Genomic DNA, 21,598 nt, shown 5'->3' on the forward strand with positions numbered 1-21,598 from the left:
GAAGGCCAGCATGAATTCAGCTAAACAGGATTGGTGCATTTGTTCTGCATGGCCTTGGATGATGGACAGTGTTGGCTGGAGAATAAATGAGTACATTATGCAATTTTTTATTTTCCTTACCAATTTTCAAACAGTGCAGTGTAAATTCACATTTACTGCCTTTTATAGTCATCAAAACTAGCAAGAAACTGAATATATTCATAAAATGCTTGATTTCTGCATATAGATAAAACACACTCAAAAATAAAAATAGAATCAACAATTTACTTTGAGTATACAAGAGAAAGCATTTATTATGGTGCACAGTACACCCCTATGCTTGTAGTTAAGACTGTAACTCTTAACTAGGTAAATCAGGGAGATAGAAAAGATCCCCTGGTTTACATAGATTTGTGCAGCCACTTCCCATTGCCGACAGATCCTCTAGGTGGATTAGTCATCTCTGATCTCAGCAGACTCGGATAAGCTGTAGGTTTCCACAGGAAACATTTTCTATACTACAGCAAACAAAAACACAGTGAGGTACTTTCCTTCCTCTTGTTCAACCTTGTTTTCCCAATTTGAGGCCTTTATTTCATTCCATCCGGATAACCAGCTACTAAACCCCTGTAAAAATCAAGACCTGTGTGAATATCATATATCCACAGAGGGTGCTGGTCTGAACTAGAAAGGGATTGTAGTGTTCTATTTTTAGGACAGAAATGTCACAGTCAATAGCGAGGCACATATCCTGCTTCACTCTGCCCTGGAGGTAACAGCTTTAAAGGTCAGACAGCAATGCTTTCTCGAGATACCCCACTCCAGCTTCTCCAGTAAGAATGTGTGATTTCCCTTTTGAATCTGAAAGTTATTTACCCACAATGGTAAGACTTCAAATTGCTCACACCCTGCACACATGTGCACTTTGGACAGTTGTTTCCCCTTATGACAGGAGTCTTAGTTAGAGTCCATAGGATGCTTCCTCCTCTCTGCAATGCAAGTAGGAAAGACAAGACTGAACTGTCCCTTGCCTGCTACCCAGAAACACAAAGATAGAAGGAAAAGAATGAAGCATGGCAAATGCTCCTCAAAGAACTCTTTCCCGTGGCTGGCAAATGAGTGCCTTCTCTCTTCAACTGATTGTTTAAAAATAATCTCAAATACTGATATTTGAGACACTGTCAAAGATTTCAAAGCCCTCATGTTCCAAGAGACTGCAGGGTCAGATGTAACAGCCTCCTGCTACAGCCCTCTGAAACACCTAGGGAAACTGGAATATAAATTCAAATAGAAGGCTGTGAAGAAGAGAGAAAACAAGTCTTTATTGAAGCCCCAGCTGTGACTCAAGACCTTCAGTAACATGATCCAATCATAATTAAATCTCCCCACTTAGGTGATTTTATTACATGTTCTACTGTAACCTGTTATACATTTAGACAACTTGTATGAATAAAATCACTGTGTCCCCACTTTGATCCGTGTTATCATGATGAATACACATAGTTTGACACTTTTATCATGCTTGTATGCAAGATATGGAGATATGGAGAAAAAAACCTAAATAAAAATTGTGAATAAATGTGCTGGTTTAAATTAATTAAATCATCATCTTAGAGAGACACATTGGATGCAATCACAGAATAATGTACATAAAAACAGAGTCCAAAAAAATCCACCATTCAGGCTTGAGCTTTCCTTCTATTTGCTGGCAGAGATGATGTCCAGCAAGAAAGATTTATACTACATTAGTGAGAAGGCTGCTTGCCTGATGGGCTGCTTCCTTCCTCTAACTCCACTCACACATTGTCAGCAGCTGCTCCAGCTCTTTAGAGTTGATACTCTTGGCCTGTGGCAGGATGATGAGCTGCTGGGCCAGAGAAAAGGAAAATGCAGGAGACCCAACAGAGGAAAGCTGATGCTTTGTCACTGACAACAGCCCAGTTCTCTCATCCACAGCTGCTCCCTCTCTCCTGACTTTACCTCACCTAGCAAGGGGAACCAAGTCAAACTGAAGCTCTGACTTGATCCGAGACACCTGTGGGCCCACTGCTCTAGATGGTGAACACAGCTGCCAACTGGCATGAAGTGACCTACGCCATACAGACAAATGTTGGCTTCAAAGTCACCCATTCTCCATCAGAGCTGCCTGCACAGTTAATGGAACACTTTTCCAAATGCAATAGCTTTCAGTCACTACTGGCAAAATTGATGCAGGTGCCACTAGGAAGGAAAGTGGTTTTTAATTATTCTTTTTAAATCACAAAGATATGAATACATAAATGAATACATGTCATTTTCTGGTATCTAAATGAAGATCGAATTTAAGCTTTAGACTCATGCACCAGGTAAAAGGGATTAGTAGGCAATGTACACATTAACAAAATCTTGAATACCATCTAAAACACAAGTCTAGATTTATTTGGCTCTCTTACTGGCTTTTCTCTGTTGAACTTACTCCTGTTGATGACTCAATTAGCCTCTTTTGCAGACCCCAAGTCTCCATGGCGTGAGTTCTACCAAGTAGAAGAAATCTGATCTTTTGTAGCGCACTTCCTTGATTAATCCCTTGCTATTACATCAGGGCACCTCTACTGTGTTACCTAGGCAGGGACTATAGTTAAAAGCTCACAACCAGCCCCAGCTCTGAGACACAACGGGGCTGAAATTCCCATGCGTGCTTCTCTGCAAGAAGTATCATGTTGTTCTTCATAGTCCTACAGGGAAAATTCTTATTAGACCCTTAATGATCCAAGAACAACAAATAATAGCTTATTTATTTGTGACATCACAAGCTAAAATAATCTGTGAAATCAACAGAATCAAAACTGCTCCTGTATGTCAGGCACTCTTCATTTAACACTTCGGTCCACATGTTTTCTTCATTTTTTTTATGAAAATGAATTAGTAATTTGTCTTTCAGACACAGAGATTAATGTCATAGTAGTGGCATCAGAAAAACACAAAACTTGAAAGATTACTGTGCTGGGCATAGTCCTGCCACAGTGTAGAACACATTACATGGAGGAAAGATGCCTCAAAAGTACTAGAGATCCAACTGTTGGGTTTGGGTACTGTTAGCAAACACTCTAAGAAACTTTAGCATGTTGGCACATTCCTTCACTACTGGGGCTCAAATAAAATGCCAGCAGGCAGACTTCAGAAGAACTGATGGAAGAAAGGGGGAGTTTAAACTCCTTCCCACCCCCAAAAATCATGCTTTGGACCAGCAACGCTGTCCTATTATTCACTGGCTCAAAAATACTGATTCAGCAAAGAATTTAGGCATGTGCCTAAATTTAAGCAGTTTAATTAACTCTGACGTCAGTGAGCCTGCTTCTGTGCTTATAATTAGATATGTGCTTGCTGAAGCAGAGCCCATCTGAATAGAATCTCGTTGATTTTAATTTGGCCCTTTGTCTTTGCCCCTCATTTACTCTTTGCAGCAACTGAAGGATTAGTGCTAAGGTTCTGGTTCAGGAATGCACTTGAACAACTCATCTTCACTCATGACATGCAAAAAGAAGCTAAGCATGTCTCAAAGAGTAAGCACAGACCTAAGTGCTTTCCAGAACAAAGATAGTTTCATGGCTGAAGAACATGTGGTGGGCCAGTCCTTCTTTTTGTTAGTCAGATTTTTTTTTACAAGATTATTTTTATCTGTTTATGGAAATGGCAAAAACTGTGTTCCACACACTACAAATGAAAATTTACAAGTAAGCAGCTATTTCACAGAGAAATTAAACTTATATAGGAATCCTTTTGCAATGTTGTTAGTTCTTGCAATGTGGAAGAGCCTGCTGTAAATGCCTTATTTTTTCATTTGAATGATGGCCTTTAGGTCCCAAAATCTGGGATATTTTAAGGTCATGTAACAACAGCCACAAAATAGTAAAGAATTAAATTAATTAAAAAACCAAACCAAATAAACAAAAACCAAACCAAAGCAAAAAAAAAAAAAAAAACCACTACCAAAACTGCATGGAGAATGAAGAGAACATGAACACCACGGATGCAGTCATCAGAACAATGGTTCAGGTCCCTGATGTAAGAAGACAATGAGGGACCTCCACAGCACACCAGAGCAAAACAGCAAGATCAAAGATACAGCTTCTGCCAGACATTTCTGCTAAACACCTCTAGAGAAAAATCTGATGTCTTTTAACATGCCCACGAATTGGATTCAGCACACAGATAGCATCTTTAACAAGCCTTTTAACTCAGCTATTTTGGCCCATTTTTGGCACGTTTATTGCCTTTTTAAGCCTGGAATACATGACAGCCATTATTAACTGAGGCATTCTACAATTAAAGGTGGCTTTAGAAGGATACAGCAGTGCAGGGGGAAGAGGAAAACGTGGAAAACCAAGAACTGAGTTCAGTATGAAAAACCCTGCAGGAAGAGTTACTCGAGCAAGGAACCCCCAAGAGCATTTGTGCTGAAGGCACTGCCATCCATCACAGTCCCGATCTACAGAGCTCCCTGCAGGGCTCCCTGATCCTTCTGTACCACAACCAGGGTGGGATGGTTGGGCTGCACCACCCACAGAACCACTGCCAGGAGCCTGAGCTGAGCCACGAAACTGCAAGGGCAAAGGATTTGTTATGCATGAACTGTACTGATAATTACACAGCTAAAATACCAACGGGTCTCTGAAAAACATCTATCTGAAATCCCACTGATTTCACAATTTTTCAGAAACCCTACCCACAAATGTGTGCATGCAGCAAGACGGCTCATCCTTCATTTACTCAAAATCTCTTGTTACATACCTAAATTTCTGCTGTCAAAGAGCACTGGAAGAAAGTTTAAAAAGGTCCAGCCTCAAATGAAAACTGAAGAGAAAGCTGATAATATAAAGAAATCAACTATGTAGCTTCATGAGTGTATTTGGAGACACGAGTTTAGAATAAGAATGTCCCAAAAGGATTATTAAACCAATATGCTTTAAGTGACAACTGTCAGTTCTTTTAAAGCCTACTATCAATTTCTTCAAAGCCATTTAGTTTGTTGAGATAGGGTGACCTATTGGGATTGAAGGAGAACTAGAAAAACCCCATCTAGCTAGTAATTTTGGCTTAAGGGGTATTATTTGCTTATTAACTTGTACATGCCATAAGGAGAACCTGCAGATATCACAAAACTTCATTATACCATCCTCATTACTTTGGATTTTGAATTAGCACATGATTGGGTTTCCCTGGACAAAAATAGATTTTTTCATTCTAAAATTTATGTTTTATCCTAAAGTCCAGCCTCCCCCACAGTAACTCATTTGTCTAGACTCTGCCAACTCTAGAGGCAGAACAGGCATTTGCTGTCCATTTTCTCTGCTCCCATAGTGTGACCTCACCCTTCTTTGCTCTGTTTCTTTTTGCTGCATCAGTAAAAGGAATAAAATTATTTCAGCTCTGTCATCTCTACTCTCTACTGCTTTAAAAAAAATTTTAAATACAAACAGCTGCCAAAAGAATGGGCACTGTTTATTGTGTGGGGCAGGTGATGTTTGGTCTGGGCACACTGAAAACACTGAATCTACAGCATCTCACCATCCCGTACACAGCAATCGAGGCTTCTTCTCCAGGGAAGAGGCTTAAGAGTTCCTCACTAATAAATAATTTTCTAGGCATGGAATCTTAAAAAGTAACTCCAAAATTGCTATGTAAGACAGCTATTTCTGCACACATGAGCTTTCTCAAGTTTTTATGGGTTGTTTTTTTCAATCTCTTTGCAGCCTTTTTAGCTTTACTGACCTCTTGGTAAGGAGAGTTTTGGACAGAGAGACAAAAGCCAGATAAAAACATCACTTATTGCAAATAAACACAGCAACAGAACAATGATCCAATATAGACTTTTTTTTCACCTTTGTAGACTAAATGGCACCAGCAGAATAAAGTTTCGTTTCATGGGGCAACGCATTTAATTAATAGCTGACCCTTTCAAGTTTCCAGTATGTTTTCAATCCACAGTCCAAATGTATTTACTTCATAATAGATACACATATATGCTCATAGTCCTTCCACACCCTTAGTTTAGTTTTCTTGTCTTCTTTTCTCTACAAAACTCCCCTCCAGAGTGATTTGTATCACTCTGAGACTTGTCAGCCATGTATCAGTGTTAGCTTTTTGAAGACCATCCTTAGAGGTCACCATCCTTGTACAGTTTAGGATTATATGATTGACTAAATTTAAGATTTTCTTAAATGTAGGGCAAATGCCCTACTCCCTAGATTTGAAAATATAACCCATCCCAGGGTTGGAAATTCTGGCTCTTTCACTCAATCTGAGTGAAAGCATACATTTCTCACTGAAATATGAAGATGTGAATTCTACCAGAACAAGAAAATATGAGGAACACAGAAGATACTTCCAACTGCAGAAGCCTGGCAGTCTGTAGTGCTGACTGAACCAAAGGGACTGTGCCAAGTCAGACATGGAAGTTAGGATTTCCTCTCTGCTTTTCTAACATTACCTTCAGTGTTTGCTACAACACATATTGCAATCAAAGGAAAGGAAAAATTGCTGAAATGCCTCTGCACACATAGCTGTTCCCAAGGGACACTGAAAACCACTCTGCTGTCCTTCAAAAGGATTGAGGTCTGTTTGAAGCACAGTTCCCACAAGGATTCCACAGGAAGATGGGCTCCTGAACTCTGCTCAGCTGACTTCTCTGCCCTGACACACAGCCCAGGTTCTCAAATTAGCACTAAAGTCTCAAAATGTTTGAATTTTGGTGCGTGTCAGAGATATCTCACAATATCATTGGTAATTCATCACCAAAGGATCCCAATGAGCCTCCAGCAGTGGTGTGATGATCCAGCAGCTTGGTGCTACTGGCTTGAGAACTTTGCTCTCAGACATTACTCTTGTTTCTCATCCCAGCTTTCTGTCCCTTTACAGGCAGTGAATGATTCTACTCAAGGCTGATCCTGCTGACACAGAACACGCAACACTTCCTTCTACCCTTCTATCAAGATTCTCTAGAAGGCAGATCAGAGCCCAGCCCCTGTTGCAGCGCATGCCACAGCCCACACATCCACAATACAGAGTGTCACCATGCAATTTCAGAAGGCTTCAGCCCATACACAGTAACACCTTACCCCATCAGAAGGCTTCAGGCACCTGCCCATACAGAGTAACACCATTCCACTTCAGAAAGCTGCAAGCTTCTGCCTCTCTTGTTCTTCAGCCCAACCTTTTATCCCCCTCATGTTGATGCATTTCCCCTGTGTGCCCTCTGTTCCTTTGGTGGTTGGTCAGTGTCCCTGGGCACTCCATGGCTCATTGCTGTCAATGCTGCTCACCTGCTTCTCACAGCTGTGCCCAGTGGGGATGAGGCTCAGCCAAAGCCCAACCCCAATTACCACAAACTGTGTGCCTACAAGACCCCACACCAAGCACACAGCTTCACACAATGCTCTTGATGTAACCCAGCAGCTCAGAGACAGGAGCTCCTTGAGTGACAGCTGTCACACTGTGCCACACCACCCTGGCTGAGGAGCTTCTGCCTTCTTGATCACTGCAAGCTGGGAGCAATGATTGGCTACAAAGAATCAAATGAACACTGAATTTCCTCCAATCAAAGACTCTGTCTTTACCTATTATTTTTCCAAACACTGAAAGAAATAAAAAGTCTCTCTTCTCTTTTGGAACATTTTTTTTTCTTCCATTTTGACAGTTGCTAGACCAAAGTGTCAGTCTAACTCTCCTCCAGCTCATGCTAGGTACTGAATGTCTAATTATAAACTGCATAAAATTCTAAATCAGAATTTAAAATCAGTTTGCTGTCCTGTAAGACATGCTAGATTTTGTAAAAGAACAGAGAAAGGAGGCTTGCACAATTTTGGCTCTAACAAAGACCTACCCAAATATGCTTTTGCTCTCAAGACAGCACAACATTGACACAATTCCAGTGCCTCACTGCTTTTGCTTGGTCAAGACAGTTACTGTAGCTACTGCTTATTATTTCAAACACATTTGGTTGTAATACTAGAAAACCTCCAAAGCAAAATCCCTTTACTGCCTGCAATGGTATGTAGCTTTTCAAGGACCACTAGGTCCACTACAACATTCCTACTGGGAGACGGCAACTGTTATAAATTTCTGGCAATTAACCTCTCACAATCTTATTTTAGACCACCAGTGCTTCATTTTTCATGCTGGAAACTTAGAGGTCTCTCTGGTTCTTTGCCTTAATTGAAATTGCTTCTGTAGTAAATCCACTAAATAATTTCATTTTGTTTTTTCTGTGGTGATGGAAAGACAGTATCTTCCAGAGTGAGCAAGATTAATGTCTTTTGGGTCTGACCAGACAGTCATAAGGGAAACTATCACACATGAAACAAATACCCTGCTTTGTACACAGATGTTCACTGTTCAATTTATTTCCTCAGGAAGCAACTCCTGTTCAGCTTTCTATTATTGAGTTCAGAGCCAAATCAGTCATACCTGCCTTTAAAAATGTTTAAATTTATGTTTCCTTTGAGAACTTGCTTTAGAAGATGCACATTTTAAACCATTCTGTGAACCTGAAACCAAGGATCGATGTCTGTGTCTGCAGGTTCGAATCCACAGAGCCCTAAGCAGGGCTTTGAGAAACAGCACAAGGCAAACAGGATTTAAAGATCTGTAACTTTTTCCATCCACTGAAATTAGTAGCCCCAGCACACCTTAAGTGCAGACATTTCTCAAGTAAATACGGAATATATTGAAGAAGGTTGACTTACTCATTAGTTTGATCACATATTTCATAGGAGCCAACATTCTGCGTGAAATGCTACTGCTTTCAGTTTTGCTGAGAGTGAATCTCAGAAGTTGAGTAGATACTCAGTTCATACCCAACACGAAGAAACACTGGTTCATTGTAACAGTGCACATAAGAAATACATACAGCAGCAAAGAAGAGACACAATTGAGATACCTACTAGACAGACAGGTAAGAGTCAAAGAGATTTCCTCAGGACTCCACAATATCCAGGCATCTCAATGCTCCATCATTTTATCCTTCCATCACTTTAGGAAATATTATATGTGAGCTTCAGCCCCAAAACCAACTGCAGCTACGCAAAGTCTTTTAGTAGACACACACTCACCATCATGTATTTGTTAGTTGGCCTTGACACCCAGACTTTCCTAAAAGCCTGGTTTGGGTCACAGAAATGAGATTCAAACCAACCTAATTTTCTAGTTAGATTCACACCTTTTGGAGTTTATTATTGTTAAGCTACTAAACTTCATGAGGAAAAATCTTATTTCTTCCATTTATTCCTCAAGTCAGGTGCTACTGATATCTGCTACAAAGCATGATCTACCTTACATGGAAGTGTCAGGAATAAAGTCTGGATTTATTGGGATATTCACAGAAGTGTCTCACAATGACATGTATTGTTGAATTTTCATCAGCATACCAAAAGGGAGTTATTTACCTTGGCATCCAGAAAACCTGCAGATGAAAGCAAATCTGATGGTTTTCTTTACATGTTTTATGGAAGTAAAAGCAGGTAGAGGCAAAAACAATCCAAAAGCCTCATCAACATGGACATACTGACTTCTACTGAACTTCTCAGAAAAACAGCACATGTTATAAGGAAAAATATGCATTTTTTTGGGGGAACATATCACTCAAGAGTTCTCTTCAAATCAATTTTCCTTTATTCTGTGGTCTTTCTCCTTGAATCCCCTCACACAAAATTGCACAAAGACTGATAAAAATTATAACTATCTATGATGATGAATCTTTATGGTTTTTTGTTTATTCTCCACAGGTATTTAAATGAATGTATTGTATCACATAAACTTTTGCAAATACTGTGCTATCAGCACACTTTAACAGGTGTGCTTAAATAGGAGCATTAGAAAAGATGAAATAGAAACATTTTGTCAAAACTTCTATGCATGGAGATCTCTCTTTTTAAGAGAAATACTACATATAACATCTTATCTACTAATCATTCTGTTTCTCAGAGTATCATGTCTAGAGTATTCAGAGCAAGACCTTTTTTAACAGGCTGACTCCATGCCGCATACAAGCCTGGAGGAATTAGGGACGGATTTGAAAATGTGAACAGTGGAATCTGAACTGTATTTAGGAAGTGAACTTGCTGTTCTTGGAGCTTGATGATCTGATCTGTTCACACAGTTCATGCTTTCATGGTTCAGCCCTCCAGCAGCACAAAAGCTCCCAGTGGAAGCCCCATGGAAGTTGCTGGGCTACTGTTCTCATAGCTGGACTCCTCACAAACTTCTCTGAATGCCTTCAAGACACACAGGCTAATAAGAGTGTACTGGCAGTGAGGTACATTTGGATGCACTGCAGCTCCAAAGGGAACAAGCTTGGGACTGCTTGCTGTAAGCTGAGAAAAGTTAACTTGGAAAGGGCAAATGCCTTTCTGAGAGTTTGCTTTCTTCTCTCCCATGAATACATGCAGGCTTTTACAGCTGCCTCCCCTCTTACTCACCACTTGTGATTTACCTCATCTTCAGAGGGAAGTTACTCAAAACAACATAAAATGAAAAATCAAAATTCACACCCAGACCAAGATCTAAGCAGTCTCTACTACCAAATCTTCAGCTGTTCTCAGCACATATGGAATCCCTGAAGCAGAAGACAGAAAACACTGATAGAGATCAACAGAAGTCTTCTGTGGGGAATGCCAGTTCTAGTCCAAGTGGAAGTGTGTTGCACACTTTAAGAAAAGATTCTTCCCAGGAATTGCATGATAAGTTAATGCACTGCACATCAAATCTGCTGCAAAGAGAGCATTCAGGTAAGTACCAGCCTCCAGAAATCCAAGGCGCAGACCAAGAAAACAGCAGAGCAAGCTTGTTGTTGTAGTTGAGTGTCCACAATTTCTTTAAGTGTGTAGTAAAGGCATTAGAGCAAAAATGTTCCAACCTGGCAGCAGTTTTACTGTGACATCTCTCAAAGTCAGAACTGGTACCATGGTAACAAGGACCAGTGAAATGTCAAAAAAAACAGGCCAGATACACCACGTGGTATTTTGGCTAGACAGAATAAAGAAGCAGCAGCTCAGCCATGCAACCTCCCCTATAAACATAGGTTCTCATGTGTACAGCAGAACAGTGAATGGCAAAAATGAACTGAATTTTCACCAAAACAATACCTATCTACATTGATATGAGGTCTTCAAGCTGGCAGTAAAAAATGAAGAGGAGTTGGCTAGCTACTGGGAGGATAATGAAAATCTGACACAAGTATGATCATGTTTCCCATGAGCAGAAGGCAGATCAAATGCATGAGGAGCAGACCTTTCAGAGGAAGGGAACAAGAACAACCCAAACAAATAAGGCCCACTGGGGAAAAGCTTCTCATTCTGCAGGCTCTTCTTAACCTCAAGGTGACTACTGTCACGTCTGCCATGTGTCAAGCCAACCTGACAGAGGCTCAAGATAGAGGATATAATTGCCAAAACTGCAGGTCTGACAGAGCTTTGCTCTGAGTGAACTCACGGGTGGGACAAATGGGCAAAGTCCACTGTGCCTTTTTTACAGCCAACCAAAACGTGGCTGTCAGAGAGCACAGATCTGAATTGATGCTGCTTGCCATTGAGCAGCTCTATGGACTGCTTCCTTTTGGTCAAGGGAAGTTGCCCTTCAAGTTCATTACGTGAATGCCCTATCAACTTTATTAAGTGAAACTAATAAAGCTAACCTCATAATCTAAATTAATTAAGAATAATTACTCATTTATTTGTAGTATCCATACTATAAATCATTAGGAAAGAAAGACTTAGTTGCAACAAAGGTGTATCCTGCCAACATATGTACCAGAACAGAATTATTTTATCTGTATGACAACAAAGTGTCCAGCTGAAGCCATGGCTCTGCTGCACTGCATAACTACCTACAGAGGAAGAGGTAGATTCTGTACTGCATGATACTGAATTTATTAAATGAGATAAATAAAAGTGAGATGGAAGGCATATTATTATCCCTGCTTCAAAAATAAAGAACTACAAAACTGAGAACAAAGCAGACAAGGGCACACAGTGAGAATCTGTGCTAAGAGCAGGGAAGTGAACTTAGAGATCACCTGAAATGTAGTCAGTTTTCAATACCAAAAGCTGTTTCAGAAGGTAACAGCTAAAAGAAAATATTACCTTTATTTTAATGAGAATTGTCAAGTGGATGGTTTTAGGACATCAACTCTAACTACCAATGGATTAGGTATCTGCATGAAAATTTAGTAGGAATTTAGGACAACACATATAAAAAGTTCTTAACCAACTTCCAGCTACATCAAGAACCACATTACACAATTTCATACACTGAATTTCATCTTTAAAAAGGCTCTTTTACTTTTCTATTTTCCTTTACTCTGCTCCATCCCTTTCCACTATCATTCTAGCTGAAAATATTTTTTTAAATGCAACTGTCCTAATAATTCTGAATTCCCCACTTCTTTCAGTGTTTTATTCAATTTACAGCAGTATGCTTTTGTGTCAATACTGTACTGTAGTGTAATAGCTCTTCTTGTTCTGAGTTGTTCCGTTGTTACTACCTATATACATTTTATAACTCTGCTCAGCTTTCATTTCAAAAACAACACAAGCTTTTACTTTGCTCTCACAGAGCTGCTTACTTATTCTTATCAGCCCCTTCCCTAAATGCAGATACAGCATGTGTATTTCTTCTACAGTCATATAAGACCATTTTGACTTGACTTGCTGGAAATCTTTGGTGTGAGGCATGAGACTGACAATTTATATGCTGTTTCTTTCCTAACACAGGCCTGTCAATCATTTGGTCCCTTCAAGCTGGAGGGAAGCCATCAGCCTCAGCTGGAGTAATTTCTATTCTATACTTGTAATCCTTTTAGCCACCTTGCTTTGCCTTGTCTCCATAGATAATGTGAACATTATTACTGGAAACTTAGTAAAAGTGTTAATCTAGCCCTATGGTCCCCCATGATCTAGAGGTTATCCCTACTTTCTACCTTTTTATTCATTCACATGGTGGCATCATTTCTTCTCTCCTTTTATATAATTTCTGGGAGTGCGATTTGATAATACACCAAAATACTCTTTGCCCCATCTCTACTATTGCTTTGAAAATTCATCCTGATCAGGACATACCTTCAGTCTCAGTATCTCATCCAGTAATGTTTTAAAACCTCCATTTGCCAGCACTGTCACTGCAAATACCTTTGTTAACCCAGGGTCCAATTTAATTACAGCTTTGGCATTCTACTCACAAGAACAGCCCTATTATATCACAGCTTCAGTACAATGACTAAGGCTAAGGAAATAAAAAACCCCATAATATAGAGTCCACAAATACCATGGAGTTTTAAAGCATACTTCATATAAAATCTAGATTATTAAGTAATACTGCTCTTGAAAAGTGAAATCAGAAGCACACCAAGCACAGCCTAAGGGATTGAAAGCAAAGTGATATCAAAAAGGGGTTGCTATTTCTGCTATCAAACAGCCAACACTTGGCTGCCCATCCCGGCTATCACAGCATTTGTTTGCTGTAGCTGCTCAGTGACTGCTAAAGTACCTTTTCTGCACAGTTCTGCCCTCAGGCTTCTTCCTTCCTCTCTCTCTTTACAGAGATAGTGAACGCTGTCCTTTTCTGACAAAGCTCCCTGTATGATCTCATGCTGTCGTCCCCTTGTCTGGCCTCAGCTTGGCCTCCTGACAAAAGCAAAACTAGAAAAGTAGCTACAAGAGCCATAAGTTCAGTAGCTCGATAAAATATCTTCAAAAAAAAAAATTCAGAACAGAAAATTGTTCTCTCTCTTTCTCTTCCAGCCCCCCTATTTTTTCAATAGACACTTTTAATTGGTGAACTCTGCTTTATTTGAACAGTTAAAATAAAGCTACCAAATGACTTAAAATCTTCTACAGGAAGGACAAAAGCATCAGATATGCTGAGAAAATGTCCAAGCAAACACTGTTCAGAGAGAAGGGCTTCAGGTTTAAGGAAGAAAAGCCAGAATACATCAACACCTATGCACTCATGTACTAAGAGCAACTCAGGTTACTGCACTCTGGAAGCAAATGAGCAGGCAGCCAACCTGCTGGGCCATTCCCTATAGGTGTCACAACAAGGCAAAGGAATTTGCAGTGGAAGGTCTGGGGAGCAGCTGTCACCAAAAGAGACACATATATTTTTAAAGGCTTTGTCATTTGTCTTCAGGGTGGGAAATGCTGTGTTTGACCTCCTGCTGAGGCAGCTACCCTGTTGCAGCAGCATGGGCTAGAAGAATAAAAGGCAGCAGCTATTATTTCAGGTACAAACACCAGAAAGCAGAGACAAAAGGCACAGTCATTAAATCGTCATTTCTATTTAAAAACACACATGGCAACTTATTAATACTTTGCATGCTGCATGAACCTCCCCCCTAGGCATTCTCCAAAACAATTTGTATTAGCTAATTGCTAACTATCTCAATGACCAAGTAAAACAACACCAAAAAGCACATCAAACACTGTCTTGGCAACACCAAACAATCCTGGATGGGAGAAGCCAAGGACCTGACAGCTCTTGGCCTGGTGCCCTGCCCTTCCCCAGCTGAGGCTGTGCCACCTGAAAAGCTGCCCCACCCAGCTGCAGCCTCCTATCCTCCCTGCTTCCCCCCATGCCTGCCTGGACTCTGATCTGCCATCTGCACCCCCTCTCCAGCTTAGCAGGGAGCCACCACCAGAACAGCTCAAACCAGCTGGGATGAAACATCGTGAGGCCATTTCCAAGAACCAAGGGGTGGTTTTCCCACAGAGCTGAGCCAATTTGGCAGCTGGATGCTCTGCCTCCAGCCTCAGGCTCCAGCCCACTTCCATCAGGGATAAGTGAGATCACCAGGCGCTGCCATGGGGACCCTGACTCTCCCGGGGCCCTGCAGACACAGGTCAGGGAGCAGTCAAACACAAAAGAACCAATGCCAGCAAAAGCTCTTCTGCCAGAGAGGTCCGTGAAGAAGCTTAGGGTGGGAATTGCTGGGGAACAGGAGCAGGACTACTGTTTGCAGCCATCTCTGAAAACCAGCAGACCTGAGGAACACTGGGCTGGAGGGATCCACCTGCTCCACACAGCAGAGGTGCAAAGCCTGCCAGCCACCACTGCCAGGCCTCTCCAGGCTCCCAGCCTGCAGGACATCAGTCAACAAGCCTTGTCCCAAGCTGCAAGGAGGTACTAACAGTGGATGGCCCTTGAAAGGATTTGGTGCAATTATTTTGCCAATGTTCACCTACTCAAATATGTTTTAATTAGAAAGTCTTTTTTTCTCCTAGCATTTAAGAATGTCAGATACTAAACAGCATGGATTAAAAATGTTTCCAGAGCGATCCCATTGGCAGCATTAAATTCATACTTGGAGGAATGAATGCAAACCATTGTAAATTCCCCTTAAGCCTGGAGGAAGGGAAAAACAAATTCTTATTCATTAAAATTAATGCCATTTGATATCTACATCAGGGGATTTCTGCAGGAATGTGACTGGAAGAAGTGTTCAAGGTGTCTTTCATTAGATGCAAAAGAAAACAGAAGGAGTTTCTCAAAACAACCTGCAAGCATCCCTGACAACAATTTAAGCAAGTCACAAAAAGCAGCTTTCAATGAAGCACGCTCTCTACAAGAAAAGCAAAGGACAATCTCAACATTTTTACAAAAACTGAATGAAGGAGCAGAGCCACTGCTGTATGAGAAATCAGCAAATATTAATGCACTCTGATGTGGAAAATAACCCTTTAAAAAAAGTCTGTATGTTCTGAAATGGCCGCACATTTGTAGTCCCAATCTGTAAATCTTTCAAAGCTGTCCATTCAAGGATGTAGCTCTCAGAGCTCCTATGTGAATGTGACATCCTTAGAGTATGGGCTATATGTGACATTTCACAAAATATGTTATGGTATGCTCCAAAATATGAGTATTTAACACAGATAGTAAGAGCACAAAATGCACAGTGTAGATGGGCACGATGAAATGCCAAGAAGACCTGGTGAAACAACTGTACACACAGTAAAACTAAAGTAGCTGTGAAACCAAATATTTAAGATCATTGAAAATAAATTACTTCTATAAACAACTGAGAAATAGGAAGCAAAGACAAGGACTGAGAAGGGTTGCAGAATATATCGAGAGAAGAGTGTGTGATTTACCAGCTTTCCCAGTATTCTACCATTCCAAAAGGGAAAGAGTAAACTCTGTACAGAGTGCTAAGTTAAAAAGAAACCTCACATATATTCCTCAAAAAAAGTAATTACTGGTAGAAATCAAACACTGACATTGGGCTTTTCTAGACCATGACGACTGACCAGCAGTTCTCAAGCCTACTCCCCCAGTGAGCCCTATAGGAAAAGAACTGTAACATCTGCCTCAACCTCACCTCTGTAACATACTGATGGAGAGACATGTCAGGAAGAATTAGTAAGAGAGGGGGAAGAGCTATATTTTTAGAGAAAATTTAATGCTGTCATAGCTGGAAAGCCTTCTTTGATAAGCTTTAAAAAAAAAAAACAAACCAAAAAAAAACCCCAAACAACCAAGAAGAGATGTGATACCTAACTAATGGATAAACTTAACAGGAAGTCAGAAAAAAAGAGACATTGTGCTTGGTCAATGGAATGTTTTATCCTCCACACAGTTTTCCTGGATGAAAATCAGACAGTTTATTCAACATTTAGTAAGATTAATGGTTCCTTCCCATACAAAAAAAAAAAAAACAGTAAGTCCACTGAATATGCTTTGATGTGAAAGCCACTTTTGCATGAGGAACTGCTTAGAACACTTAGGACAGAAGGTAGCCATGTTTGGGGCTGATAAAAACTGAAAAGGAACATGAAAAGAAATATTAACACCCAATCAGTTGGCTAAAAGTCACTGTTTTGGAAGAAGGTAACCTTTTCTGATGTTCCAAAATGGGGACTGCATACCAGTTTAGTACTAAGCAGAAAAGTTATCCACGCTCAGTCTGGAATGGAACAATTATCTTCCTGTTTTCCAAGCCAGTGAACATTATGTTGACATTCATCAGCTAAGAAAAGGAGAACCAGAATTAAATGCTCCAGTTAAATGGAACATGTGAGAAGCAGAAAGACCCTTTAGTGCATTTTCTACATCTCTAAAAGGAGCAATGGCAATACATCATAATCAAATATTGCTACTTGATCAGAGACCTGTAACAGATTATTGCTGTAAAATACTGGAAAAATGGCTACTTGTTACTGCAGCACTAGAATTGCTACCTACTCTTGGCTCAAAATTGCAATTCTAAGGACTAGATGTACAGAAAAGCATGGTACTTATTTGCACAGGCACACCAAGTCAAGGAGTACAAATTCTGCAATAGATATACCAGGGAGTGCAGAATGGATGTGAAAGATTTAGAGGTTGACACATGACAGAAAATCAATGGTTCACCAAGATGGAGGGGTCTGAGTATGTTCATTCCCACCATGAAATTACTAAATATCTATGCTTCTGGAAGCAGCATTTCATCCATGAGATCAAATAGGGCAACTAACAGCATTAGCTGGGGAAAATATAAATTTCCAAAATCATGTATCCTCAGAAGAGCATGCCATTGAAATGCTAAAAGCAACAGAACTATAACCACCAAATACGTGTTTGCTTTTGGTTTTTTTACAGAACGCAAGACAGTCGCAGGTAGCATTTTTTTACAGAATATGATCATCTGAGAATCAACAATACATCAGAAAAAGGCTTTTCCTACCAGCTGATTTTGGAGTGAATTTGTCCCTGTTGGCTGCACATACTGCCAGTAGCCTGTATCCAAGATCCAAGTCAAATCCTTGCTGAGCTGCCACTCGACTAACCACCTGCAGAGGGAAAGAGAGAAAGCTTCATTAGGGGTTACTTGAGCTCTTTACAAAGTGACATTAACCTGCTTATCAGCACTAATGTTAGACAGCTGAATCTGCTGCAAGAGCACAGTATAAACATGGTATGAGGCAGTGCTCCCCAGTAGTTTCCAATAAAAGCACAGTGAACACAGGAATATTCTGGTGATCCAATTATTTGAGCACCTGTGAGAAGAAAGGTCTAGTAGTTCCATGAAAATTGGAGAGACAAAAGCCAGAAGAAATAATGGAAGAGCAATATATGTAAAGATTGTATGTAATATACCTTACCGTATTTGAGATGTGAGGATGAGAAATCCTCAGTCTCTCCCTCTGTTGTACAGTTCCTGGCCGTGCTCCCAAGGGCAGTGCCCAGGTCCTTTAGGTTAAAATGCCCGCTCCACGCTGCTGGGCAGGGCTGTCCTACACTGCGCTCAGTGTCACAGTTGCTGCATTTCAACAATGCGGTATTGGGAAGCACATTTAACACAGTTTTAGAATGAACAGGCCTATGCAAGAAGCATTTGCCAAACACTAAATTAGGGTAAGACTGTTGTTGTTGTTGACTGATCTAGAAGAACTAGCAAAACCAGGCAAACTGAAGACTGTAGTCAAGGAGGAAAAGCAGACAACTGTTTCTCCAAGCCAGCAACTCAGCTATCAGCCAAGAACGTATCCTCTTAAAATTTGCACAGCACAAACACAATCCCACAGTCATTCTGCCAAATGATGCTAAAGTTATACACAGCACAGCTTTTCTATTGCCTTCCAGTGGCACATGATGACTTCAGACTCAGAGGCACAGATAAAACAGATTATTCTTAACAGTGCCATTACTTCTTTGCATTAAAACAAATGGTGAAGGAACTGCACAAGAAACAGAGCACCATTTCCTGAGGCAAAAGCAAGTCCCTATCTTTAACAGCTTACAGTAAAAGAAAATATCCTTCTCCCACCCTTTCTTCATCTGAAAGCTTCTTTCTCAATGAATGACACTGCAATTATGTGTGTCCAGGACTGCAAAAAGCAACAGTTTGGAAGAGAGTGAAGTAATGTATGGGATGACTTATAAACATTATCCTATACTTTTTCCAATATATTCATTTTTCCTAATTAACAATTAAGAAACAAATGTATTTCTTAAAAAAGAATTAACATGAATGAAGTTACCAGGTAGATTTTTTTGTTCTGTTGCTCCTATTAATTTAAAAATTAGACATTCATAAGACTTAATCAGTGGGAGTGTTCCCTCCCTAAATTTAACCTATCCAATCTCAAAACTGAGAAGAGAGCCTCAGGGAAAAGAAATGAAAATTGAGGATGATCAGTACAGTAAAACACACCTTTATAATTACAGCTTTTAGGTAGAAAATAAAAAGGAATAAAGTAAAAGAAATAATGCAATTTTTTTAATAAACAAAAAAAACATTTCCAATTTGGTAGATCAGCCTTTAATCTTTTACACGTAGAAGTCCAGTTGTTAGCATCCTGGCTAAGATCTAGGTCCAAACTTGCAAAATTAAGAAAAAAAATAAAACTACTACTACTAATAATATTAAAAAATCAATAAAAACCCACTCACAAAAACATTAAAAAACAGAAAAACAAGAGGAGAAGATGATATGTCATGTTTCATGCTGAATTAGCAATAGGAGTGAAGACTGGTGGGCTGCCATGAGATCTGGAAAACACTTACATACTTGGAAATCCATTTCCCTTTTCCACTTCCAGTATCACTGTACTTCAGCCACCAAAAAAATAGATATTTTATTTGGCGGGGGGGGGAATGATGACCAAAAAAAGACAAAAAGCTCTTCTGACAAACCCAAAACAACTTTGCAAAAGGCTCCTGAGAACAATGTCTCATAATGTAGAAACATTATTTAAACTCCTTTAGCTGTCATCTATTCCCCCATCACAGAGGAACACATTTCAGAGTGCCAATCAGGTCTGTAAAACAATGGAGAAAGGGCCCTCCCGTTTTCTGTTTTGAAAAAGCATATAATCATTAAATCATTTCTTTTGAAGCTGGAGAAAGGCAGATACACCTGGTCATCAGTGAGCACACAGTAACTCAGGAAATGCATTGGCTGCTTATATGCTCAATTTGTTTTAAAACATGAAGCTACAAATCCTGAGACTGTCCTAGCAAGAGGCCGAATCACTACTCTCAACTGACATCTTGCTAATTATGGAAAAATTCTACGAAGTAACTCAGGAAACAGAGAACTGTAAAACCCACAAAAGCCAAGTTCTGCTTGCACTGTCTTCACTGAATACACTGCAAAGCCTCGGTCAGTGCAGTCCTAACCACAGGCTGACACCTAACTTTCTATCTCCCACATCACATCATTTTCCTTTTCTTAATTTCCCCTGCCAGAGGAGCAGTGCCATGAAGCTCAGAGGGGTGGAAAGCAGAGCTTTCCAGAGTGTGCAGCCCAAGGCTGATCACACCCCGATGGGCACAGCCCGGCCTGGCAGCTCCCACCTCGTGGTGCCTGAGGCAGTGCCCCAGCAAACATCACATGAGGACTGAGCACGAGAAGGCAGAATCTGAACTTGACAGTGTGCAGAGATCAGCCAGTCAAACTATTATTTACTTCTTCATGCCAAGTGTGAGGGAAAACAAATTGGAAATTTGTTTTAGCAAAAAAAAACTAAATTAAAAAATAATGTAACAGTGAAAGAAAGTGCTTCCACTGACAAACTGCACAAAAAATCCCTTCTTTCTCTCAAAAGAAACTTCATAGAAAGCAGATATTTGTAATAAAAATTCTGTTTTGCCAAGAGTAATTTTCCATCTACAGTTTTCCTGTATGCACTCCGTTAAATGCAAGAAGAGGGTCTATTAAACAAAGTGGTGAACTTGTGCTCAAGAGGGCTTTCTCTGGTCCCTTCTGCCTCAACATGAATAGGGCAGTACACATCTATTTCCTTTACAAGGAATGGTTAGGTCAACTATGGTAAGTGCTTACAGCACTGCAGAATGAACTCATGGTCGAACACATGGTGCCAGCTGCATTTTGTCTGAATTTTTTAGTAAGGCTTACAAATATTTGCATTGACTGTACTTCAAGTTTTTCTTTCAACTGTGATAGGTTAAAGACTTTTATTTCAAAATTAAGGTCAATGGAACAGATCATACATCCCCCTCCCAAGACCCTGTTTCAGGTTGTCTACAATTCAAGTCAGACATTACTCACTTGGTACTTGTCAAACTTTCCTCTGTATGTAAGGGACCCTCTGGCTTTTTAAACAGACACAGAATTCTCAGAAACAAGAGAACAAATGCATCATAGGAGCATGATCCACTAAACATAAAGAAATAGCTACGAGACATTTGGTAAGTATAATATATTCAGGTCAGCAGACCCTGATGGAATTTACCTTTGAGTGCCTCAAAGGAACTTACCTGGACAAACAGTGTAACTGCTTATCAGTGTAACTGATTATCTTCAGAAATTTATTCAAGACAGAGAGCTTGGAGATATACCAAATCTGGTTGTAAGATTGTAAAAGGTGACTCTCAGAAAGTACATATATCCAGATAGACAACAAAGTAAAGTTTTAAAGAAGTACTAGGTGAGCAATACAGAACATCATCATGAATACATCAGCACCATGCAATTTCCTTCTTCGACAAGTTACCATATCTTAACTCTGATATGTCTTTTGACATAGTCTTATATAACACTATCATAACAAAGGAATATAGCCCAGATGACAGAAGTATAAATTTTACTCAGATTATTAATTACTAGTCCTTTGTCAAATCATAACTTGTGCTTTTTACAGGTAAT

General features: G+C 40.0%; 1 protein-coding gene across 5 annotated transcripts in view; it reads right to left on the reverse strand.

The window, feature by feature from the left end:
• ZMIZ1 (zinc finger MIZ-type containing 1) overlaps positions 1 to 21,598 on the reverse strand; it is a 339,352-nt gene that overhangs the window by 108,697 nt on the left and 209,057 nt on the right. For all 5 annotated transcript variants that reach the window (XM_038141495.1, XM_038141494.1, XM_038141490.1 and 2 more), the window contains one exon: positions 17,672 to 17,777. In XM_038141495.1, coding sequence (XP_037997423.1) covers positions 17,672 to 17,777 — 106 coding nt within the window. The remainder of the gene's footprint in view (positions 1 to 17,671; positions 17,778 to 21,598) is intronic.

This window comes from Motacilla alba, chromosome 6 (genome assembly GCF_015832195.1).
Source record: "Motacilla alba alba isolate MOTALB_02 chromosome 6, Motacilla_alba_V1.0_pri, whole genome shotgun sequence".
Taxonomy (NCBI): Eukaryota; Metazoa; Chordata; class Aves; order Passeriformes; family Motacillidae; genus Motacilla; species Motacilla alba.